The sequence below is a fragment of the Otolemur garnettii genome, unplaced genomic scaffold (genome assembly GCF_000181295.1).
Source record: "Otolemur garnettii isolate 467f Iridium unplaced genomic scaffold, OtoGar3 scaffold00087, whole genome shotgun sequence".
In the NCBI taxonomy this organism is placed as follows: domain Eukaryota; kingdom Metazoa; phylum Chordata; class Mammalia; order Primates; family Galagidae; genus Otolemur; species Otolemur garnettii.
The window spans coordinates 7,293,467-7,319,379 of NW_003852482.1; the positions used below are offsets into that span (position 1 = coordinate 7,293,467).

Here is a 25,913-nt window from a genome sequence, read left to right on the forward strand (position 1 = left end):
TTAAATTTTGAAAGTAAAAATATCTGATGTCAAATATATAATTTGGTACTCACAAGTTTAATTTTCTCCATATTCTGACACTTTATATTTAGGCTTTTGGGTTAGAAGGTGTTTCTTTCACCTAAACTAAAATAAACCCTTGATTTCATAATAACGTACTTACAGTGACATCCTTGTCTTCAGGCTCATTCACTGAGAGGCTACTGACGTTGACCTTCATGTACCCATCCTTAAAGAATCCAAAGGTGTTCAGATGAACCTTACGCCTCACATCATCCTGAAAGATTGGTTGTGGAGTAATTAGTAATATCGACAAATTAACTTTTGATTATATAACCTATTTGTTTGTTTGAAAAACTATGATATCCAGTTTCCTGCTAGCCAGTCAATATTTTCAGATGCTTACTTATATACACAGCTGTGGTAATTATCTTTCTCCAAAAGCTGAAGATGACGCATCAGAAATTCATGAGATACCAATAGTTTCTACAGAAAGAATCACAGAATGGATTCAATTCACTGCAATGCATTTGTGTGGGTTCTAGGGCCCAACGCAGTGGTCAGCTGGAATGTGAACTCCAGGGCAGGAGAAACCATGATTTAGTCCTATCTGTATCCTTCCCGACAGTACAATGCCTGGCATCCAGTAGGCACTCAAAACATGTTGGAGGTTGGGGAGGAAGCGAAAGGACAGCCAATAGCTGCTCCAAGAATGTTAATTTATATAACTCTTATCATCTGTGTGTACCTGGCTCCTCCCTTCACATCACAGGATGAAGACTGGTACCTGCTCATTAATTTTCTAAGTTATAACTTCATTTTTTAAAAGGTTCATTTATATCAAAAAAGTATCACAACAGATTTTCAGGGAACAAAGCCTTCTACAAGAGGAATCCCAGGAACTAGTCACATCAGCCACATGGAGACAGAAGCTTATGCATATAAGATAATCCTATTTGTTTTTTACTTTTTCTTTCAAGACACAGTCTCATTCTTTTGCTGCAGTGGTGTCATCATAGCTCACTGCAACCTCAAACTCCTGGGTGCAAGCAGTCCTCTTGCCTCAGCCTCCCCAGTGGCTGAGGACTACAGGAATGAGCTACTGTAAAGCCCAGTTGCTAAGCTTTGATGAAACTGCATCATGTGGACAGGACAAGGGTGATACTGTCTCAACATCAAGATTCCTATTTCCAATGTGTCAACGCGTTGTAAAGCCAATACAACAGTGGTGCTGGTGAATACCTCTAAGACTGGACAGAGATACTTTTTACTGTACAAAGTTGAGTTTTATATTGAGATTTGCCTAAATTGCAACACTTTAATAAGCATGCAGTTTGTTTCTTTGGGTGAATGGTAATTTTTTATGTTTAGATTTGAGATTTCCTGGGCATCAGAGGTAGCCTAAGGGCAAACACCAAAGGCGTGTGAGAAGCTGTTTGACAGCTGCTTAGAGGAACAATATAAACCACACCTCCTATTCCTCCCAGAAGACAGGGTGACAGTCCTTTGTTTTTGGGGGGCCACTGGGAAGATTTTATTTCCTAGCCCACTCTTCCATTCAAGGAACACAGCTTTTTGAGAGTCCTAGATTATGGGCTGAGGAGGAGAGGGACATAGTGCCAATGCACACCTCTGCCTGGGCCCCTCAACACCTGTTAAAAATCCCCAGCTTCGGGGTGACACCTGTGGCTCAGTGGGTGGGGTGCTGGCCCCATATACCGAGTGTGGCCGGGTTTTGTGGCGGGTGTCTGTAGTCCCAGCTACTCAGGAGGCTAAGGCAAGGGAATGTAAAAACTCAAGTATAAAGCTCGGCGCCTGTGGCTCAAGCGGCTAAGGCGCCAGCCACATACACCTAAGGTGGCAGGTTCGAATCCAGCCCGGGCCCGTCAAACAACAATGGCTGCAACCAAAAAAAAAAGCCGGGCGTTGTGGCGGGTGCCTGTGGTCCCAGCTACTTGGGAGGCTGAGGCAAGAAGACTCACTTGAGCCCAGGAGTTGGAGGTTGCTGTGAGCAGTGAAGCCATGGCACTCTACCCAGGGGCTCAGCTTGAGGCTCTGTCTCAAAAAAACAAAAAAACAAAAAAAACCCTCAAGTATAAAAGTATTAGAAGAAAATATAGAAAAATCATTTTCAGTCTTGGAGTACGGCTGCCTTTCCTAAGTAAGACACGTTAGCCAGGGGCTATTACAAAAGGAAAATTAATAGATGTGATTATAGAAGCGACACCTGCGCCGGGTTCAAACCCAGCCCTGGCCCAAACTGCAACAGAGAAATGGCCGAGTGTTGTGGCAGGTGCCTGTGGTCCCAGCTACTCTGGAGGCTGAGGCAGGAGAATTGCCTAGGCCCTGGAGTTGGAGGTTGCTGTGAGCTGTGTGACGCCACTTTATCTACCAAGGGCGATAAAGTGAGACTCTCTCTAAGAAAAAAAAAAAAGAAAAACTCCCCAGCTTCCCTGCTCTTTTGCCTGCTGGGGTTCCAGTTCCTTCTTCCCTTTTATTTGGCCCCTGGGAATTTCCTTTATTTTCTTAGGAGCTCAGCTGTTTTCTGGACTTCCGCTTCCTGGTGGGGATGACAGTAGCTTGTAGCAAACCAGTACTCTCACAGAAAACCTGCAGGAAAGCAAGATAAGAGAGGCCATCTGCTGGAAGACAAGGAGGGCTGGTAAATGGCAAGGCCCAGAAAAGCTAACCCTCACAGCCTTGTCTTGAGATTCTCTGACAGAGTTAAGCCTTGTGGAAAATGATCTGAATAACGATTTTCTCAGTTCTCCCAGGGATGGTAGCTTGCTACACCATCCTGGATGCCTAGGAGAGAAATTAACTCAACTGCACACAGCGAGTGTACCTGAGCACATTAGGGTCTACTTCTGTCCCAGCATCTGCAGTGGAGCAGGACTGTACAGAGAGGAAAGAACATGTAACTCCTGCCACACACAACATGGGTAAACCACAAAGATACACACTGAGCCAAACAAGCCACATTCAGGTAAACCGAATCCAAATGCAGGAGAAAGTCATCCATGTATGGTGATAGAGGTCAGGATAGTGATAACTCTTGGGAGAAAGGGACTGTCTTGTCACTTGAACGCAAGGCTAAAGAAGGGGCCTGGTAATGGTTTTTAGCTAACTTCACAGAGTGTGTTTACATTGTAGAAATGCATTGAATTGTATGCATATGAGTCATTTTTAGAACATATATACTTCAATAAAGTTTAAAATTTAAAACTATGCTTCTTCTAATATATTTAGCATGTAGATGCATAGTAGGAGAACAGAAGCAGAATGGACTATATTCATTTAATGAATGAATGTTTAAAAATGTTTTTTTTTTTTTTTTTGAGACGGTGCCTCAAACTATCCCCCGGGTAGAGTGCCATGGCATCACGCTCACAGCAACCTCCAACTCCTGGGCTCAAGCGAGTCTCCTGCCTCAGCCTCCCAAGTAGCTGGGACCACAGGCGCCCGCACACAGTGCCTGGCCATTTTTTGGTTGCAGCCATCATTGTTGTTTGGCGGGCCCGGGCTGGGGATTCGAACCCGCCACCTTAGGTGTATGTGGCTGGCGCCTTAGCCGCTTGAGCCACAGGCGCCGAGCCTTAAAAATGTTTAAAATTGCAACCTTATACTGTTTTTTTCTCCACATAAACAATGCATTGTTTTACTATTTCTTTTTTACCTTTACATCATCACTTCATTTGATGATATAATACCATTAAAAACAGTTTTGGAAGAATTCTGAAAACCAGGCCTGGTGGCTCACACCTGAAACCCCAGCATTTTGGGAGGCTGAGACAGTGGGATCAAGTTGAAGCCAGGGGATAGAGACCAGCCTGAGTAACACAGCAACCCTGTCTCAACCAAACTTTTTTTCCAGACTGAGAAAAAGCGAGACCTTGTCTCTACAAAAAGAAAAAAAGGAAAATCAGCTGGGTGTGGTGGCACACCTCAAGTCCCAGCAACTCAGGAGGCTGAGGCAGTAGGATCATTGGAGCCAAGGAGCAAGAGGTTTCAGTGAGCTAACCCAGGTGACAGGGAATTTTTTTTCCAATTAGCCAGGCATGTGCACCTATAGTCTTCAGCTGGCTCAGGAGGCGGAGGTAGGAAGATTGCTTGAGCCCAGGAGTTTGAGGTTACAGCGAGCTATGATCATACCACTGCACTCCAGCCTAGGCAACAGAGCAAGATCTTGTCAAAAAAAAAAAAACAGCTAGGGACATATATATATATATATATGTTTTGTTATAGCATTTATAGGTCAGTATGCCTACCTGATATATTTGGTAAGTACATTAATATGTATATATAAACCATTACCATTGGTCTGCTTTATCTTATGTTATATAATATTTTACAGAAAACTTGAATGTTCTTAAATTGGTATGTTTAATAAAGTTATCCATATATATATATTTTTAAAAATCACTAACAATAGTATCATAACCCCCAGTTTTCAGCACTTTCTAAGAACTGGGTTACATGCCAAGGGCTTTACCTATAATTTCTAATCTTTTTTTTTTTTTTTTTTTTTTGAGACAGAGTCTATGTCACGCTCAATAGAGAGCCATGGCATCACAGCTCACAGCAATCTCAAACTCTTGGGCTCAAGCGATTCTCTTGCCTCAACCTCCCAAGTAGCTGGGACTACTGGCGCCCACCACAACACCCAGCTATTTTTTGTTGCAGTTGTCATTGTTGTTTAGCAGGCCCAGGCTGGACTTGAACCCGCCAGCTCCGGTGTATGTGGCCCACACCCTAGCCACTAAGCTATGAGTACCGAGCCTATCATTTCTAAAACTTCACTCACACCAGTGTGGTTAAGAGTAGTATCCTCATGATAGGAAGGAAGACACAAGTTCAGAGGAGATGTGAGTAGCCACTACCACAGAGACTACAAGCAGTAAAGCTAGCTTTTTACCACGGATCTGACAGGAAAGCTATTTTCACATTATTGTCCCCTATTATGGGAAAGTAATCATGATATAATATTAAACATGAAAAGAGAATCCAAACTATAAATGGCAAGATCTGAGTTTGTAAAAAGAAAAAAATTAAAAAGCACATATATTTACCCTTATTTATTTTTTGAGACAGAGCCTCAAGCTGTCGCCCTGAGTGGAGTGCCATGACATCACAGCCCACAGCAACCTCCAATTCCTGGACTAAGCGATTCTCTTGCCTCCACTTCCCAAGTAGCTGGGACTACAGGTGCCCACCACAACGCCCAGCTATTTTTTGGTTGCAGCCATCATTGTTGTGTGGCGGACCCGGGCTGGATTTGAACCCGCCAGCTCAGGTGTATGTGGCCAGGCTAGCGCCTTAGCCATTTGAGCCACAGGTGCCGATTTGACCCTTATTTATTTATAAAAGACTAGGAAAAGGTTAGTGCCAATGGAATTGTGGAAAATGATTTTCTTTATACTTTTCTACATTTTCTAAATTCCTAACAATGCTCATGCATTAATTTATAATAAGGAAAAAAATCACACGTTATTTGTAAATCAGGTATTACTGGTTCGGCACCCAGAGCACAGAGATTACAGCACCAGCCACATACACTGAGGCTGGTGGGTTTGAACCCAGCCTGGGCCAGCTGAACAACAAATGACAACTAAAACAAAAAAATAACTGGGAGCTGGGGCAGGCACCTGTAGTCCCAGCTAGTTGAGAGGTTGAGGCAAGAGAATTGCTTAAGCCCAAGAGTTTGAGGTTGCTGTGAGCTATGACACCACAGCACAATACTGAGGGCGACAGAGTGAGACTCTGTCTCAAAAAAAAAAAAGAAAGTATTAGTGTTTACTTAATCTACCTGTAGGATCTTCACCTGACCTGACCCCCACCTCCATATTGTTATTACATCACTATGTCAAATAAGGTATGTATAGACGTGACTCTGTAAACTCGTTATGCAAGTCACAGAGACAAATCTCGGAAGATAAAAAGGGTTTGCCACAGTAGTGTGAGGAGGACAACAGCAGACACAGCAAGGACTGAAATTTAGTTACATCTTCAATCCTCTCCATCAGCACTGACATAGCAGGAAAGTTTGCCTGTTTGACAAGGATTTCAGGGATGGTAAGCACCTAAGACTTTGTATCCAGTACTGAGCTACAGACATCAACATACCTTCTTCTAACAACTGTTAGACAACTGTTAATTATGCCCATTTTATAGATAAGGAAACAGAGGGCCAGAGAGTAAAAACTTGGTTAAAATCATAAAGCTAGTAGATGGCAGAGCCAGTTTTTAACCTCAGGATTACTTAAACCCCAAACCTATGCTTTTAACCACCTCATACTTTTATACTTTTAAACAAAACAAATATGTTTTTTTCCTTCTCAATCTGTTTATTTCCTTTAAAAGTATTTATTATGATACGAAATTCAAAATTTTGTCTTATGATACAAAATTCAAAGCAGAAAAAAATACACACTTTGAAAAGTAATATGAGTAAATATCATAAATTTGTTACCAGTCCATAAAATTTCTTGTACCTTCTATCTGTTCTTGTGTTTTGTAATTTATATTACATAACATTTCTTGTACCATGTTAAAAAATAAATGCTAAAATTCCTTTATAATACAAAAAACAAGCACCTAAATATAAACAAATAAAAATTTATATTAAGGGCAGTGCGTGTGGCTCAGTGAGTAGGGTGCTGGTCCCATATACCGAAGGTAGTGGTTTCGAACCTGGCCCCGGCCAAACTGCAACAATAACAACAACAAAACGCTGGGCATTGTGGTGGGCACCTGTGGTCGCAGCTACTCGGGAGGCTGAGACAAGAGAATCACCTAAGCCGAAGAGTTGGAGATTACTATGAGCTGTGACACCATTGCACTCTACCGAGGGCAACAAAGTGAGACTCTTGTCTCTAAAAAAATAAAAATAAAATGTTTTAAAAAAATTTATATTAAAAATCAAAACAAAAGATCTTTTTCATGGAATTTGGGCCAAAAACATGGGTTATAACTCCATTATACACAGGAGTACACGATACATGGCAATAAAGTTGTGTTCCCTGCCCACTCAGTTCTTTGCCCCCTAGAACCTACATTTATATTTTGTATCTTTCCAGAGCCTTGATATGCATATATATAATGCTTTATTTATTTTTTTGCAGTTTTTGGCTGGGGCCGGGTTTGAACCCACCACCTCCGGTATATGGGGCCAGCGCCCTACTCCTTTGAGCCACAGGCACCACCAATGCTTTATTTTAAACATCTGTTTTTAAAATCTTACAAAATCTGCTTAACACAAATTTTAAATATTTCAGCAATCACATCTATTTTTTTAATTTTAAGTTTCTACACACACTTTTTTTTTTTTTTTGAGGTAGAGTCTCACTTCACCCTTGGTAGAGTGCGGTGGTGTCACATAGCTCACAGCAACCTCCAACTCCAGGGCCTAGGCAATTCTCCTGCCTCAGCCTCCCGAGTAGCTGGGACCACAGGCACCTGCCACAACACCCGGCCATTTCTCTGTTGCAGTTTGGGCCAGGGCTGGGTTTGAACCCGCCACAGGTGTCGCTTCTATAATCACATCCATTAATTTTCCTTTTTTAATAGCCCCTGGCTAATGTGTCTTACTTAGGAAAGGCATCCATACTCCAAGACTGAATATGATCTTCCTATATTTTCTTCTAATACTTTTTTTTTTTTTTTTTTGAGACAGAGCCTCAAGCTGTCCCCCTGGGCAGAGTGCCGTGGCATTACAGCTCACAGCAACCTCCAACTCCTGGGCTCTAGTGAGTCTCCTGCCTCCGCCTCCAAAGTAGCTGGGACCACAGGCGCCCGCCACAAACGCCCGGCTATTTTTTGGTTGCAGCCGTCATTGTTGTTTGGCGGGTCCGGGCTGGGGATTCGAACCCGCCACCTTAGGTGTACGTGGCAGGCGCCCTAGCCGGTTGAGCTATAGGCGCTGAGCCTACATATACATCTTTAAATCACCTGGGTTCTTATAGCTGAATAGAGTATGAGGTGAGGATGAAATTTTATTTTCTTCAAAGTGGGTGGTCATTTAATCACTTCAATGTAATTTAATCCATCCTTTTCTGCAGATGCACATTACTTCACATTGGGGCCCCAAGTTCCCAGCCATCACATCTGCCAAGGAAGGCTTTATCCCCCAAGTCCCTCTCCTCCAGGCCTTCTTTGAGAGGCCCCTTCTCTCTACTAGACCTTCTTGCCTCTTTGGCCGCATCTTCACCTCTTTGGTAGCTCTTTCTGTGTTTGGCCCTCTCTGCACTAAATGGCTCCACCTCCGCCTTTCTCTTGCTAAAGCCCCTGTTCTCTTTGTAGGAATCTCTTTTGTCCTGGCTGTGGTTCTTGGGTTCAACATGCCCTGCCCTTGCTGCTCCCCGTCCTCTGTCCTCCCTGTACCATGTCATCTGGCCTGTCTTGCTGACCGCCCCAATGGACACGGCTATGGTCCTCCCAGGAGAGGTGATGGGTTTCTTCCCTGCCTTGAGCCCTGAAGGGGCTTGCATTCTCTCCTTGCACAGGTGGGCTTGGAAGCCACCCGTGTGTGAAGAAATGGTCATGTATTTTCTGGCAGTGGTTTAGAGCTTCTAGTCTTTGTTTGGTGTGATGAATTTCAGGCCAGGGAGGCATCTGTCTTCTCATTGTTTCAGCCTTTTGTAGGAAGCAGAAAACTTAGGGAGCCTTGTGAAAGAGAGTCTCTGGTCTAGCATTGGAAGTCTGGGGTCAGTGGGGCCCCTTTCTGGGTATGCAGAGTCTTCTGTCACCTTTGTAAAGCAAAGCTTTGATTGTAACCTTCTAGCTTTCTGTTTTCTGATATAACCCTCAAGTTCATGTTGAAAAGAATCCTAAGTCTTAGATGATTTCCATTATATTGACCATGAATGAATCTCCACTGGAATCTCCACAATACATGAGTGAGAGATATTCCCACCAACAGATGGAACCCTCATCTCCTTAAGTCTATAAGTCTTTGTGTAAGTATAAGTCCTGGGGGCCCCACAGTGCAGAGGTCCACCTGGTTAGAATCTCAAAAGGAATCATGTTCTGTTTTTTAAAAACTATTATAGAAAATTTGAGGCCAGGCATGGTATGGTTCATGCTCATAATCACAGCACTTTGGGAGGCTGAGGCAGGACTTCTTGAGCCCAAGTTCAGGGCCAGCCTGGGTAACATGGTGAGACCCCATCTTTATAAAAATTTAAAAATTAGCCTGGCATGGAGGCACGTGCCTATAGTCCCAGCTACTTAGGAAGCTGAGGTAGGATGGCCTGACCTCAGGAGTTCAAAGTTATAGTGACATATGATCGGGCCACTGCACTCCAGCCTGGGTGACAGTGATACCTGCTCTCTAAAAAACAGAAATAAAAAGAAAATTTGAAGCCATCAACTCACAGTTAATTTTGTTCCTCTATACTCTGCCCCACCTCCACTCTCAATTACTTAGAAGCAAATTCCAGATATCCTATCACTTCATCTATCAATATTTCAGTGTGTATCTCTGGTTGGGGCTTTAAAAAAATAACTACAATAGCATGGTATATTTTCAATCATAACAAACTGCTTATCCAGTTAATTAAACATGATTGTTCATCTATGAGAAGTCAAGGTTATAGGAACATACAATATAGTGCCACGTACAATATAGTGCCAGATCCATATTTATAAAGTTGGTAGTAAAAACTTGTAGCACCTACTTTTCTCACAAACATATATGAAAGCAATGGGAACACAATGGGCCTTAACACATTTATTTTATTTTATTTTTTTATTTTTTTTTGGTAGTTTTTGGCCGGGGCTGTGTTTGAACCTGCCACCTCTGGCATATGGGGCCAGCGCCCTATTCCTTTGAGCCACAGGCGCCACTCACATTTACTTTTTTTTTTTTAGAGACAGAGTCTTACTTTATCGTCCTCAGTAGAGTACCATGACGTCACAGCTCACAGCAACCTCCAACTCCTGGGCTTAGGCGATTCTTTTGCCTCAGCCTCCTGAGTAGCTGGGACTACAGGCACCCACCACAATGCCCAGCTATTTTTTTGTTGCAGTTTGGCCAGGGCTGGGTTTGAACGCACCACCCTCAGTATATGGGGCCAGTGCCCTACCCACTGAGCCACAGGCACCACCTGACCTTAATACAATTACAATCTTGCAAGTAGTTATAATTAGGATTCTGTAGACACTTTATTTCCTCCAAGTATGCCCAGAAGTTGTATTATATCTGTGGCATCAACCTTTCTGTTTGTACACAGCACAGTCTCATTGTACTAGAACTTCAGCAGCATCCTTCAGAGTGAGGAAAGATTTAAAACAATACTAAACAACACTACATTCTGAGGTTCCAAATAGACATGAATTTGGGCGGACACTAGTCAACCCAATACATATATCCATTCTCTTAATCATTAACACTGAAATGTTTTAGTGCATAATTACTTGGTCCATGGTTTTGTTATTCAGCAATTAAAGAGAAGAAGAGTTATTCTGTCATCCAGAAAATATTTCTTGACCTCCGACTTTTTTCTATTAGTTAAAAAAAGAACTACATGTAAAGATGCACTTGAGGATCGGCACCTGTGGCTCAAGTGGCTAAGGTGCCGGCCACATACACCAGAGCTGGTGGGTGTGAATCCAGCCCAGGCCCGCCAAACAACAATGACGGCTGCAACCAAAAAATAGCCAGGCATTGTGGCAGGCACCTGTGGTCCCAGCTACTTGGGAGGCTGAGGCAGGAGAATCACTTGAGCCCAGGAGTTGGAGGTTGCTATGAGCTGTGATGCCATAGCACTCTACCCAGGGCAACTGCTTGAGGCTCTGTCTAAAAATAAAAAAATAAAGATACACTTGAAGAAAAAAAGCAAAAATCTACTCAGCAGCATTCCGATTCAATCATTGAAATTTGTCTAGGGCTGTTTTATTTTTATTTTTTAGAGACAGGTCTCACTCTGTCACCCAAGCTGGAGTGCAGTGGCATAATCACAGTTCATGTAGCCTCAAGCTTCTGGGCTCAAGTGATCCTCCTGACCCAGTCACCAAAGTAGCCAGGACTACAGGCACGCACCACCATATCCAGCTAATTTTTAAATTTTTTGTAGAGATGGAGGTCTCACTTGCCCTAGCTGGTGTCTAACTCCTGGTCTCAGTGATCCTCTTGCCTCAGGCTCCCAAGTGCTAGGATGCCAGGTGTGAGCCACTATGGCCAGCCAGGGCTGTTTTATTAAGAAACCCCATCAATCAAATATTTAATTATTCTACACTAGTATTTTCAGAAGAAAGTAAACTGGCACACAAGCCACCAAATAGCAGTCACTAAAAAAGGCATGTTATATATGCTGAAGAATGGATGCTTAAGGTACTCTACTTACCGGAGATAAAACCCTGAAATGACTATAAAAGAGATCGGTTAAGCAGTGATTCTCAACCTTCCTAATGCCGTGACCCTTTAATACAGTTCATCATGTTGTGGTGACCCCCTACCATAAAATTATTTTCATTGCTACTTCATAACTGTAATTTTGCTACTGTTATGAATCATAATGGAAATATCTGAAATGCAGGATGGTATTAGGCAACCCCTGTGAAAGGGACATTCAAACCCCAAAGGGGCCACGACCCACAGGTTGAGAATCGCTGCGTTAAAGTGTATAATAAGGTTAAGAGCCTTTCTAATTCAAGTATGGCCAGATATTAGTATTAAAATAAACTTCATGCAGGGCTCTGTGGCATGCGTTGCACTGTGACATGCAACTGCTTGTGGTCCCAGCTACTCAGGTGGCTGAAGTAGGAGGACTGCTTGAGGCCAGGAGTTTGAGGCTAGCCTGGGGGATACAATGAGACCCCTTATCCCTAACAAACTAACTAGATAAATAAAACTTCAAAGTGCCAAGGATGGACTATCCCAAGAGGACCCAGATCAATCTATATGTTCACACAATCCAAGTTCAGACAAAATGGAAACTTGCTGCCAAACCAATTAACTTAAAAGCAGCATTGGCTTGGTGTCTGTGGCTCAGCAGCTAGGGCGCCAGCCATATACACCAGAGGTGGCCGGTTCGAAACCAGCCTGGGCTTGCCAAACAACAATGACAACTACAACCAAAAAAGAGCTGGGCACTGTGGCGGGCACCTGTAGTCCCAGCTACTTGGGAGGCTGAGACAAGAGAATCACTTAAGTCCAAGAGTTTGAGGTTGCTGTGAGCTGTGATGCCACGGCACTCTACTGAGGGCGACATAGACTCTGTCTCAAAAAAAAAAAAAAAAAAAGACAATCAGACATCATACTTCCCTGTGGAAGAACACAGCACCACCTATGACATGGTCTCACTAAGTCAATCAAACCCAATGGTGATCCGGTCTCTGGATCCAATTACCAACATACAGAAAATACAAAGGTTAGATACACATAGGAAACTATACCATGAAAAAAACATTCAGCAAAATCTAGCATGGAGAACTAGGAGGAGATTCCCTATGTTAAAAAAGACTAAAAAGACTTAATAATTTGAGCAGTGCCTATGGCTCAAGGAGTAAGGTGCTAGCCCCATGTACTGTTAAGTGTCGGGTTCAAACCCAGTTCCAGCCCAAAACTGCAAAAAAAAAAAAAAAAAAAAAAAGACTTATCAATTGCAACGTCAAGATGCTACTTAGATCCTAATTTTTTCAAAAATTTATTTGAACTTGATTGATATTTGATGATAGCAAGGATTTTTTGTTGTTGTTATAATGGCAGTGTAGCTATGTTTTTAAAAAAGCTCTTATTCATTATAGGTACATACCAAAATATTTATGGGTAAGATGATATAATAATACCTTTGACTTGCTCTAAAATAATATGGAAAGACAATGACAAATGCAGACATTTAGAGGAGAAAGAGAAACCCTCATAAATTGCCAGTAGGATGTGAAATGGCAAAGTCACTATGAAAAATAGATTGGCAATTTGTTAAAAAGCTGAACAGGCAGGGCAGTGGCTTACACCTGCAATCCAACACTATGGGAGGCCAAGGGGAGAGGATCACTTAAACAAGAAAAAAAAAGCTAAATATATATTTACCATATGACCCAGCAATTCCATTCCACTCCTGGCTATCACCCAAGAGAAATGAAAACATATGTCCCCACAAAGACTTGCATGTGAACATTTGCAGAACCATCATTTGTGATGGCCAAAAAATGGAAACAATTCAAATTTCCATCCACTGATAAATGGCTAAAGAAAATAAAATAAATCAAAACTGTGGAATAATATTCAACAATAAAAAGGAACTTGTTATTGATACATGGTACAATAAGGATGAAGAGAAAAGAAAAAAAATGGGACACAAAAAGACTATGGCTGTGTGATTCATTTACATGAAATATCAAGAAAGAGCAAATCCAAAGAGAAAGGAAGTAGATTAGTGGCTGCCTGAGGCAGGGATGGTAACAGGAATTGAGGGCAAACCACCACAAGGGATACTATGGGGGTGATAAAAACATTCTACAACTGGATTGTAGTGACAATTGTACCACTCCGTAAATTTAGTAACAATCATTGAATTCTACAGTTAAAATGAGTAAACTTCATGATATGTAAATTATACCTCAATAAAGTTGTTTTTAAAAAGCAAGGAATACTAGCTTGGCACTTGTGTTCAGAGGCTAGAGCGCCTGCCATATACATACACTGGAACTGGAGTGTTCGAACCCAGCCCGGGGCTGCCAAACAACGACAACTACCACCAAAAATAAATAAATAAATAAAGAGCTGGGCATTGTGGCAACACCTATAGTCCCAGCTACTTGGGAAGCTGAGGCAAGAGAATTGCTGGAGCCCAAGAGTTTGACACCATGGCACTACCAAGGGCAACATAACTGAGACTCTGTCTCAAAACAAACAAACAAACAAACAAAAAAAGCAAGGAATACAAAGAAAGGTCAAAAGAAAAAAATGAAAGGATTCATTTCCAATTTTAGAAATAATGAAAAATGAAAACAGAAGGATGTATATGGGGATGGTGCAGAATTAGGCACCAAATGATGGTTATTGAAGTTGGGTAAAAGGTACATGGAAGTTCATTATACTATTCTTTCTACTTTGTTAAATTTGAAATTCTCCAAAATAAAGAGATTTTTAAAAGATAAATGCACATTCCCAGTACTCAGTGACTTCATACATTCCCACTAGTCTGGGTCTCTAATCTAATTAAGTCTCCTATTTCTCTCAGTCAAAAGCAAAACCAAACAACCTAATGTTATTGCTCTGACAGGTTCTCTTCAGCTGGTTTCCTTTTCCTGAGGAAAGAAGTGTGTTAAAAGAAACAATTACAGTATTGCTTATGAAATGAATACTACAGCTTTTATTCAACAAGTTACAAAACTGGAAAACCACTAAGTAACTTAGCACAACAGAGAGAAACCAATCATCAGAATAACACCAATTCAGTATGCCCCTGCCACTAAGGTTGGTATACTTTTCCACCTATACCCATATTGCCACCATTTACTTAATGATGCCACCTGGCATTTAAATTCTAGAAATGTACAAAGAGCAATGTATTGGGAGTCAAGAGAAAAGGTCCTAGTGTGTTCTATTAACAACTTTGTCTCTAATTTGTACGTTGTATGAATTCAGCTACATTACTTAATCTAAGAGTTGGAATCTTAATCAGTTCTTAACCTGAAGTCATAAACCTAGAGCTGGGGCTCATACATAAGCTTCAGCAGGATTATAAAGCCTCACAAATTAAAAGAATGTTCACCTACCTATACTTCCCTTGGGAATGGTTTTATAGCTCCTAGCAGATTCTCAAAAAGAGCCAAGACTCACCTATCCTCCTGTGACTGAACTATTTTGTAATTTATAATTTTTGTTTACAAACAACAAAACTGATAACAAAGTATGGCTGCCTGGATCTATCTGGCCAAGCTACTGAATTCAGATTCTGTATCCTTTAAACTCTAAATGCAATGCTTCATGGTTTGCTAAAGCAATGTTCTTTCAACACAAACTTTCTACAATCCCACAACCTCGTAGAAAACTACAGCAGAAAAATAATGTATAAAACTTTAGGTCATAAGAACTTAATTTCCTATTGCCCAGATATGTTATTAACCCGCTGAGCCACCTGCAGGTACACTTAAGCCTTAGAGAACTTTTAACTGTGAGTTATAAAGCAAGATCCAGGGAATAATTCCAGGCCTATCCTAACGCTCTTCCTGAGACAAGGTTAAAAAAAAAAAAAAAAAACTGGCCCCCTAATTAGAAAAATATTTTTAATGCTAGTTTTAAATTCTTGGTCTCGTATTTCAAATTCCTCTTGGAGTTTCTCGCTTTGGTCAGTCCAGAGAGCGCCATAAACCAAACCGGGAAACTGAGGCTAAAGTTCTGCGTACCTTCAAACTACTAGGTACAGTACAAGGGCATGGAAGAGGGAAGACCACGGAATACGCAAGTTAGGATAAAAGTCGGAAGTGAGAAGGGAGAAGAAAAGCAGGTTGTTATCGGCGAGGAACCCAGGGAAACCACCAGGGATTGCAAAGGCGGCCTCCAGAGTCCTTCGGAGTTACGCCACAGTTCAGCCCCTTCCCCTCCCTCACCTCCACTCTTCCTGCTCCCACAGACGGCCTGAGGACCCCCCGCGCCGTACAGCTCTCCTATTTCCCCCGCCCGCTGTCAGACGCCCTAGACGAAAAAGCCCGCAGCCGGGGACAAACGAGAGGCCCAAAAGCTCGGAGGGCCCCACTGGGGTAAAGTTACCCTCAGCCTCGGGGGAGTGGCCTCGGCCTCCGCCCCCTGGCCCGGCACTGGCCCGGCTTACCTTGAGTGCCAGGTGGTGGACGCGGCCCAGGCTGGGCTCTGCCAGCAGCTGCAGCAGCCCCAGCATCGGGAGCAAGTGGAGGCCCGCGGCCAGCTGAGGACAGCCGGAGCCCGAGGGGCCGACTGGCGCCGGGGCAGCCATGTTTGTTCCAGCATCACCAGCCGCTTCCTCTCCCGCCCACTTCCGGGGTTAAAGGGCGGCGGCCGCCGGAAAGGCGGGTAGGGGGCGTCGCGGTTGCTTCTGCTGGTAGTGTAGTAGATTTACCCGAGGGTGAGCTTCAAGAAGTCGCAACGGCTCTAAGCTGGCCACCAAGGGACCTTTCGCTGTCCTCTCCCGTGCAGACTATCGGTTTAGCCAGAAGAGGTGAAGCCCCGGTGGCGGTTGCTATGACAACGGTGGCGGAGTAGGACCGGCCCAGGCCTCGCCTGTGCCTGGTGCAGCTTTGGAAGCGACTCTGGCCCAGGGACTTCTGACCTAAGCGGAGAGAGAGGCTGTGGCTGCGACACGATGCTTGGCGGTTCAGTGTACTGATTTCACCGAGGGTTAACTTGGCGGAAAATATCAAAATTCTTGACTTGCCATAGGGTCACTTTTTTTTTTTCCAGGCTCTTTACAAATTGCAGGCCAACCGATTGCAATAATACGGTTTTATTGAGTGAGTCCTTGTGAGGCAATTTGTTAGGCCTTTGTTGCATTTAATCCTGGAAAAATCCAGTTTGAGATAGGAGGTAGGTATTATTGTTATCCCCACTTTACAGGTAAGCAAACTGAGGCTTTTGAGAAATTAAGTCATTTGTTCCAGGTTGAGCTGGGAATCACATGGAAGCTCCCAACTACTGTGTTATAGTGTCTTGTGCTATAACATCTGACCACTTGTAGTCTGAGCCTTAACATTTTTCTCTTATTTCTGTGCGGAAATTGTCTTTGCTTCTAATCCCTCTTCAATGGGAGGATTCAATAGTAGGTCCCCTCCTACTCACCATTCTTTATCAAGGAGTTGTAGAACAACATGCTTATTGAAATTGCCAATAGAGTAGCCAGGTTTCTTTAGTTTTTAGAATCTTATTTTACTCACCACACAAGTAATGCATGCTTTTTCTGTGTAATCATTTAAGCAAAGGAGGAAAAAATAAAAACCACCAGGAATCCCAATATGAATTACTTGTCAGTGTCCTAGTGTGTTTTATGACAGAATCAGATTCTTAAAAGTTTTTAACTGGACCTAGGAACTGAAATTAACATGATATATTTTATTGGTGCTGAAGTACTACACTGAGGTTTAAAATGGGGGAGGGGGAATAAGAAGGGTCCTAGATTTTTTAATTGTGTGCAATCTTCATAAATGCATGAACCTGTGAATTCTTCCTTTGACTCAAAGACAGTACAAGTTCTGTCACATTCTCTGCAAGGACAAAAGTAGGACACCAAGGTAAGCCAGGAATATTGTGGTTTATCCTAAAATACCTGTGATGATCACTCAAGAGAAAAGCAGTGATTACTAACCCGTGGAGAATATCCCCTGTCTTCCCCAATCTCTGATCTTCGGCCATGTATTGTGAATGTGTAATCTTACATGTTTGAACAGAATTTACATTTGATTCTGCTACCCCTTTTTACAGATAAACTGAGCACAAGAAACTAATTATTATTTTGTGAATTCACACAGGTAGATAATAGGTTTATTTACTGAACAAATATGTCATATATTTTATTAAGCATTTTATACAGTACATTATCTCATTTAATGTCTCAAAAACCTTATACGGAGGCTGGGTGTGGTGGCTCAGGCTTGTAATCCTAGCACGCAGGAGGCCGAGGCAAATGGATTGCCTGAGCTCACACGTTCCACACCAGCCTGAGCCAGAGTAAGACCTCATCTCTAAAAGTACAAAAACCTGTAGAACTATATGGTTCAAAAAGCAAAGGTCTGCACATTTCACCTACTGAAAATCCCGAGAAGCCGGATTTTTTGACTTAGCCAGATGAATGAGAACAAAGCACAAGTATTTTCACAGCACACAAATGAGGTAGAGGGCGCTGGAAATTTTTCCTTATTTTCTATGTAGGTGGTGGACAATTAAGTTTGAGAATTCATCTTAGAAAAATTTCTGCACACCTCATTGCTGTGTATCAGTCACTACGGTCACCTCCAAAGTGCGCCCTTAGGAAGCTATTCGCTGATGCCAGGGCTTAGTCTACCCTCCCAAGCAATTCTGGAACTCCTTTTCTGGAATGGCCATTGGAGCTGTCGTCCTATGAGGTCTGACAATGAAGTTTGTGTACTCATCCCAGAAAGCGTGCTTTGAAGGATGGATTAGGTGCTGGCACAGTTCGTAGCTTCTCAGGGGAGTACTCGGAAGGTGACCGGAGTGATACTCAGCAAGGAAGCAGGTTGCACTTTTTCTAGGACGAGTTTGCAAACTTAGTCAGATCTCATATTTTTCTGTGCTTGTTTTTTTTCTTTCCCTCCTCTACTCTGAAGGAATATTTTTTATAGGTTTTTTTTTTTTTTTTTTGAGACAGAGTCTCATTTTGTTGCCCTTGGTAGAGTGCTGTAGTGTCACAACCCACAGCAACCTCCAGCTCTTGGGCTTAACAATTCTCTTGCCTAGTCCCAAGAGGCTAGGACTACAGGTGTCCACCACAATGCCCAGTTATTTTTTGTTGCAGTTGCCACTGCTGTTTTAGCTGGCAGGGGCCAGGTTTGAGCCTGCCACCCTCGGTATATGGGGCTGGCACCCCATCCACTGAACCACAGGTGCCACCCTTTTTATAGGTATTTTTGAGATCAGAAAAACAGCAACCTGTTGGGAGTCCTGGAAAACCCTAATTGGCACCAAAAATTTCTCTAGGATCTGCTAATGTTTAAGAGTATGATTAATTTTACCCTAGTCTTTGACCCAGCAATTCCATCTCCGATAATTTATCAATATCCATCGTAATGTTCATAATAGCTATTCATTTAAAATAATAATTTGAAACAAATGTTTAAATATTATGTCACACCCCTGATGGACTAATGTAAAGAAATATTTAATAATAAGGGAAGTAAAAGCTAAATATAATTTAAAATTTTCTTTTAAAGTTTTCAAAACAGGCTCGGCCCCAGTAGCTCAGAGGTTAGGGTGCCGGCCACATGCACCGGGCTGGTGGGTTCGAACCTGGTTCCAGCCTGCTAGAGAAACAAAGAAACAAATAGGTGGGTGTTGTGGCAGGGCCTATAGTCCCAGCTACTAGAGAGGCTGAGGCAAAAGAATCACTTCAGCCAGGAGTTTGAGGTCACTGTGAGTTGCAATGCCAGGGCACTGTACCCAGGGCGACATAGGGCGACTCTGTCTCCTTAAAAAAAAAAAGTTTTCAAAATAGTATTTATAGCATAACCCCATTATTGTAAAAACCACCATAGTTGCCCACCTCCTTAGGCTGCCTAATTTTCATAGACTAGATGTGCACCACATGGATGTATCAGTACCTAGGCCTAGTTCCTTATGTTGACCTCCTCCATAGTTGGTCAGTGTGTTGCAGTCAACTTACAGAGATTCTGCTATATTCTGTAACATATTTGAGAGCTATACCTTACCAGTCATTACTTTGGAATTGAGAGGAGTTAATAATGAGGGAAAACTGACTACAAAGACTTAATGTGAAGCACTTTTTAAAACAGTTACGTTTTAAATTCTGAGAAAACTGCTACTTTGACAATTATATTTAGGCATGTGATTTCATGGTTTCAAGAAAAGATTATTTGCATAAGCATGATACTGTAACTGGAAGTAGACATGTTGAGTAACAGAACAAGTTATGCCTGCTTCTCCCTGGCAGCATTTTCAAAGGGGCAGAAATTTTAAGGTATTGACAGAAAAAGCCTGCAGAGGCTAGAAAGACTGATCTCCTAAACTTAGCTGTTAGCTTTAGTCTTAGTCAACTGCAGTTTATTTTTCTGTTATCTCTAACTTTGCAACTAAAGGTTGCTACTGGTAGCAAAATGTATTACTTTCTGTGAATCTAGTGCTATTAATAATTATTTGGGGCGCCTATAGCTCAACCGGCTAAGGCGCCAGCCACATACACCTAAGGTGGCGGGTTCGAATCCAGCCCAGGCCCGCCAAACAACAATGACGGTGGCAGCCAAAAAATAGCCGGGCGTTGTGGCGGGCGCCTGTGGTCCCAGCTACTTGGGAGGCGGAGGCAGGAGACTCGCTTGAGCCCAGGAGGTTGCTGTGAGCTGTAATGCCACAGCACTCTGCCCAGGGGGACAGCTTGAGGCTCTGTCTCAAAAAAAATAATAATAATAATTATTTGGCATCCCTTTAGACACTTCCAGTGTTAACTGTTCTCCAGTTTACCAAAAGCCGTGACTTAGCTTTATACAATCGATGTAACAAAAACACCAATTAATATTTTCAAAGTAAAAAAAATTTCTCTAGTTTAATGAGGAAGCTATAGTTTCTCCATAATTGTCATTTATTGTCTTTATCAAGAGTTGATATTTCAGGCCAAAATCCTCTATAAAAACATTATAGAGGCTGACTGTGGTAACTCACACCTGTAATTGTAAGACTCTGGGAGTTCGAGGTGAGTGGATTGCTTGAGCTCAGGAGTTCGAGACCAACTTGAGCAAGAGTGAGATCCTTTCTCCACAAAAAATAGAAAAACTAGCTGGGCATTGTGGTGGGCGCCTAGGCTACTTGGGAGGCTGACACAAGGGATTGATTGCCTAAGCCCAAGAGTTTGAGGTTCCTGTGAGATATAACACCATGGCACTCTACCCAGGGTGACAGACAGAGACTGTCTGAAAAAACAAAACATAACCTTACATGGTTGGGCTCACTGGCTCACGCCTGTAATCCTAGCACTCTGGGAGACTGAGGTAGGTGGATTGCCAGAGCTCATGAGTTTGAGACTAGCCTGAGCCAGAGTGAGACCTCATCTCTAAAAGTAGCTGGGCATTGTGGCAGGTACCTATAGTCCCAGCTACTGGGGAGACTGAGACAAAAGAATCACTTAAGCCCAGGAGTTTGAGATTGTTGCAAGATAATGCACCATGGCACTGGGTGACAGAGTAAGACTCACTCTCAAAAAACAAAACATTATGGGGAACTAGCTATCAAATTGGGGTATGGAAATGCATTTAGAAGTCAAATGTCACTTTGATCTTTGACTTGAAACACTGTTTCTTCCATAATTGCAACTAAGGTTTTCAAGTACTTCTTGGAGGTGTAGGGAAAGTCCCTGAGATCTTTTTGCAGAAAGTGATCTTCATGGAAAAGCCAGGTCCTGATCGGCCCCATATACCGAAGGTGGCAGGTTCAAACCTGGCCCTGGCCTAACTGTAACAAAAAAAATAGCCGGGTGTTGTGGTGGGTGGGCATCTGTAGTCCCAGTACTTGGGAGGCTGAGGCAAGAGAATCGCTTAAGCTCAAGAGTTTGAGGTTGCTGTGAGATGTGACACCACACCACTCTACCAAGGGTGATAAAGTAAGACTTTGTCTCTAAAAAACAAAAAGAAAAAGAAAAAGAAAAGCCAGGTCCTGACAGGTAGGAAGGATGTCAGTACAGTGTCCCTGACCCTTGAATCCTTTGTGTTAGAGATGAACTTCCAAATCACTTCTCAACCTCGTGGCATGCTGCCACTCTTGTTCACCCAATTTCTCTTGATTTTATGTACATCTTTACAGACTTTTAGGGCAATTTGATTTTAAGTTGTAAAAATGGGTTGGAGTTTTAAGATTCTTAAACTTGGGTGGTACCTGTGGCTCAAGGATAGAGTGCCAGCCCCATATACCTGAGGTGGTGGGTTCAAACCCAGACTTGGCCGAAAACTAGGAAAAAAAAAAAAGAAAGAAAGAAAATGGTAAGATTCTTAAACTTGGGGTTCCTGGTTTTATCACATCAACTTTTTCCACTTGAGTGCTTTCTTGGTTCCTTAGTAAGTAGTTTAAATGCTAAAGAAATGAGAAATTTTAACCTAAAAACAAGTTATTTTAAAGAAAAGATTCTGAGAATTTCATTAGGAGTAGTATTTCATCAATAGGCAACCAATCAACTACAGTTGGGGCAAGCTGTCCTGCTGCATCATGTAAGTCAAAATCCTCCAGGAAACAGGAGGAAGGGAAAGGGAACCAGTACATGTGTCCATATTATATGCTAAGCATTTTACATGCATTCTTTCTTTTGATCTTTGCTATATTCTTTTAAGTAGTATTGTTTCTGTTTGTTTGTCTGTCTGTTGTTTTGAGACAAGGCAGAGTCTCACTTCGTCCCCATTGGTAGAGTGCCGTGGCATCATACCTCACAGCAACCTCAAACTCTTGGGCTCAAGCAATTCTCTTGCCTCAGCCTCCTGAGTAGCTTGGGAGTACAGGTGCCCGCCACAACACCTGGCTATTTTTTTACAGATGGGATCTGGCTGTAGCTCAGAATGGTCTCAAACTTGTGAGCTCAGCTGATCCACCTACTTCAGCCACCCAAAGTGCTAGAATTATAGGCTGTGCCTGGCTCACTGTTTTTGTTTTAAAGAGTTGGAAACTGAGGCTTAGAGAGGGAAAGTAATTCTTCCAAAGCTGTATAGCTGTTACAGAGCTATCCAAATTTAACTACCTCAAAGCCTGTGCTCACCCCGACACCTTCACTTCAGCCTAGTAACAACCTATGAGGTCTCTGTTTTGTGAATGAGGAAAACTGAAGCTCAGAGAATAAGGAGGTAAGGATCCTGCAGAAGGCCACACACCTAATAAGCAGTGGAACACTGTGATCTCAATTTAACAGTTACAAAACCCATCTGCATTAGAATCTCGTATCTATGTATAGCTATGTGGATAACTATACATCCAAGCCCCTGAATTAAATGTTAATTACAAGCAAGTTTTTTTTTTTTTTTTTTTTTTCCGATTTGAGACAGAGTCTTACTATGTTGCTGTCAGCATCACAGCTCACAACAACCTCAAGCTCTTGGGCTTAACTGATTGTCTTGCCTTATCCTCCCAAGTAGCTGGGACTACAGGTGCCAGCCACAATGCCTGGCTATTGTTTTGTTGGAGTTGTCATTGGCAGGCCTAGGCCAGGTTCAAACCCACCAGTTTTGGTGTATGTGGCTGGCGCCCTACCCACTGAGCTACAGGCACCACCAATTGTTTGCTTCATAGCATAAGAACCTATACGAGGTCTTATCTGTTTGTCCAGATATGTTATTTCAGTGCTAATATTGTCTATGTGATCAGATTATTCAGTGGAAATATATATTTGAGTCCCCCACTGAGTGGGAAAAAAAAACTATATAAACCTAAAGTGGTTTTTCTTTCTTTAAATGTTTTCCTTAATAATAGTTTACAGAGAAGATGTTTATGACTAAATGTGTGGGAATTTTTCTGCACCACATAAGTAATTTTGTTGCAGGTATCAGCTGAGTGTCTTCCAAAGCCATTTTATTTTGATGCTATCTACCTGGAGATAGCATAATGTCAGGTTTCACAGGTTGAAGCCTTAGTCCTCAAGATTGTGCCTCCCTGTAAATGTCAATCATAACTTTTAGGTTGTTTTATCTTTTTTTTTTTTAACCACTAGCCCACCAGGGAGTAATATGTTAAGAGTGGCTCACAGAACTTAGGGCAACATTTGTGTTTACTGGCTTAGGATAGATAGATGGAAGAGATGTATAGAATGAGGAATGGGGTGGGGGTTGCCATCCTCCTGAAACTTTTATGTGGTTAGTCTCTGAACTTTGTTGACTGTGGTTTTATGGAGCCTGTATTATGTAGTCATACTTCATTAAACTGTTGGTCATTGGTGATCATCTTTAGTTTTAGCACCTCTCCCCCTCCTGGGGTGGGTTCGGGGTAGGTATGAAAGTCCTGAGCCTCTGATCATATTTTGGTCTTTCTGGTGACCAGCTGCCCTCCTGAAGCTACTGAGGGACTAGCAGCCATCAGTCATCTCATTAATGTATAAAAAGACATCACTTTGGAGTTGTTAAGGGTTTTGGGAGTTGTACGTTAAGAAATGAGATTAAATATGTATTTTTACAATATCATATCCATCACGGTCCTAACTTTTTACATCAGTGTTCTCTAGGTGCTGCTGAGAGGTGAAACTGGTGTGTACAACCTGGGCTGACCCCCTGGGTAACTCCAGAATTTACAGAGTTTGGAATACCCTTCGTGAAAACGGATTCCTAAGTAGGTCAGTAGTTTGTTAACAGGGAAACTTCTTTGTCTTAATCACTCCCTCTTACTCTAAGGGAAACTGAAATGGATTTAGTTCTTCCTAAAACATACTGTGCTGTACTTTTATCTTCTTTCCTGCTGGCTTATTTCATTTTGTCCTGAACCTGTTGTTTCCATTGGTTCAAGATCATTGGTATCTTTCTCCTTTAATTTTTGAAGATTCTGACATTTTCAAACATTTTCCAGTTACTACCAAAATTTAATGAAGTTAAAGATACTTGCAGGGTGCTGTAATTAACTCAGTTCCACAGAGTTCTGCTGCTGTTTTAATGGGTTCCTATAACTAACAATTTCCTGCTTACTCATCTTAAAAGGTTTCATCTTCATGTGGTCTCATTTCCTTCTTGTGCTGTGCCTTCCTCTTTCTCTTCTGTAGGCATCAAGTTGTTTTACTACTTGATTAGCATATTTGTACAAGTGGTCACTCTCTTTCTGAGAAGTCTCAGTCAACATTAGATCATTGTACTTGAAAAAATAATCAAGCCTTGGCAGTAAGGGAAATTGAGGTGATTACCCAGGCAAGGAGGCAAGGTCTTAGACAAACCTGCATTTCATTTACCATTTCCAAATTTCAGCATACTGACTTGTGCAGCATTGCTTGAATTTCCATCCCTTCCAACTCGCCCTGGCTATTGATAATCTACCTTGGGATGTAGGTGGATAGGCGTCTTGATAGTTACATATTGAGCAGATCATCAAGTAAGAAGTACTTAGACCTGGTGAGGGCAAAAGTATTTAAACAGACACAAAAATGGCAGGGGCCGCCAGGGGCTCGTAACTGAAAAAAGGCAGACCAAAACAGTTTTGACAGTTTAGATTTATTGTAACTCTTGGACAAAGGAAGTAGACTTCGAGGTTAATCGGCCCCGGCTTCTTTAGCTCCGCCCTTTCAAGGAGAAGAAAGATAAACAGGTTGAGAATTGTAGGTGGGATTGGAAAAATTATTTTCATAAACTATTTTTTAAACGCAGGCCTATTTGGGAGTCACGGCTACTCAGAAAAGCATTAACTGAGGGAGGAAAGTTGTGGGAAAAGGGCCGAGTGATTGCGTGGAAAGAGTTGGAATTCCAAAAATTCTCTGTAGTTTGTCGGGAATGACTTTGTGTAGACTTTTGGAATACAAGAGAGGGAGTCAGTGTCTACATAAAGTGAACTGACAGTTACCAGCCGGAGGCTTGGCCCCTTACTCGCCGCCACACCAGGAGACTGATAGCCTATTGCCTCCGTGTGGCAACGGAGCTTGCAGAGGTAGAGGCGTCGTCCAAGGCCACCCAGTTAGTACGTGGAGGATTTAAATCAAACAACTATCTGTGGGCCCAGCGCCTTTGCTTTTACCCACTAGGCGGTAGCATGATTTCACGTCTGAGAGTTTCTTGGCCGAAATAAGTTGGAAATCACTGGTTTCAGAGATTAGAAATCACTGGGTGTACGCCCCTGAATTCCTTTGCCAGCCGCTTGAAGCCGCTCGGTGGCTGTTCGCCTCCACGTCCTTATCACCGTAGACGCCGCCGTGCCGGGCCCCGACTCCACGGCGCAAGGCTGCGGGGCTCCTCGCGGCTGCAGCGCGGTGGGAAAAGAGCGTCCCGAGCAAACTGTCGGTGTGAATGGCTGCCAGGGGCCAGTATTGTCCTGAAATCCAAAGGGCGCTTGGGGCAGCAGAGCAACCTCAGACCTCTGCGGAGCATCCGTAATGACAGGGGCTGGCTACGTTCAAAGGCGAGTGGCTGCCCTAAGAGCAGAGAGAATGTTGCTAATAAGTAATAAAAAAGAAACTGGCAGGTAGACGTCCTCCAGGTTCCAGATCTCGGCCTTCCCTCCCTCCTCCCTCCGCGTCCTTCCGGACCCCGGGGCGACGCCGACCCGGCCGGGGGAGCCCGCGGGAGGTGGGCCGGGCCGGGGGCGGGGAGGGCGCGCG

The 25,913-nt window shown here is 42.8% G+C and overlaps 1 protein-coding gene across 1 annotated transcript in view; it reads right to left on the reverse strand.

The window, feature by feature from the left end:
• GPR107 (G protein-coupled receptor 107) overlaps positions 1–16,038 on the reverse strand; it is an 83,659-nt gene extending 67,621 nt beyond the window's left edge. The window contains exons 1-2 of the mRNA XM_003794899.3: positions 15,777–16,038; positions 164–277 (exon numbers count right to left, since the gene is read on the reverse strand). Of these exons, the coding sequence (XP_003794947.1) occupies positions 164–277; positions 15,777–15,917 (255 nt within the window). The 5' untranslated portion in view covers positions 15,918–16,038. The remainder of the gene's footprint in view (positions 1–163; positions 278–15,776) is intronic.
• Positions 16,039–25,913: the final 9,875 nt, after the last annotated feature.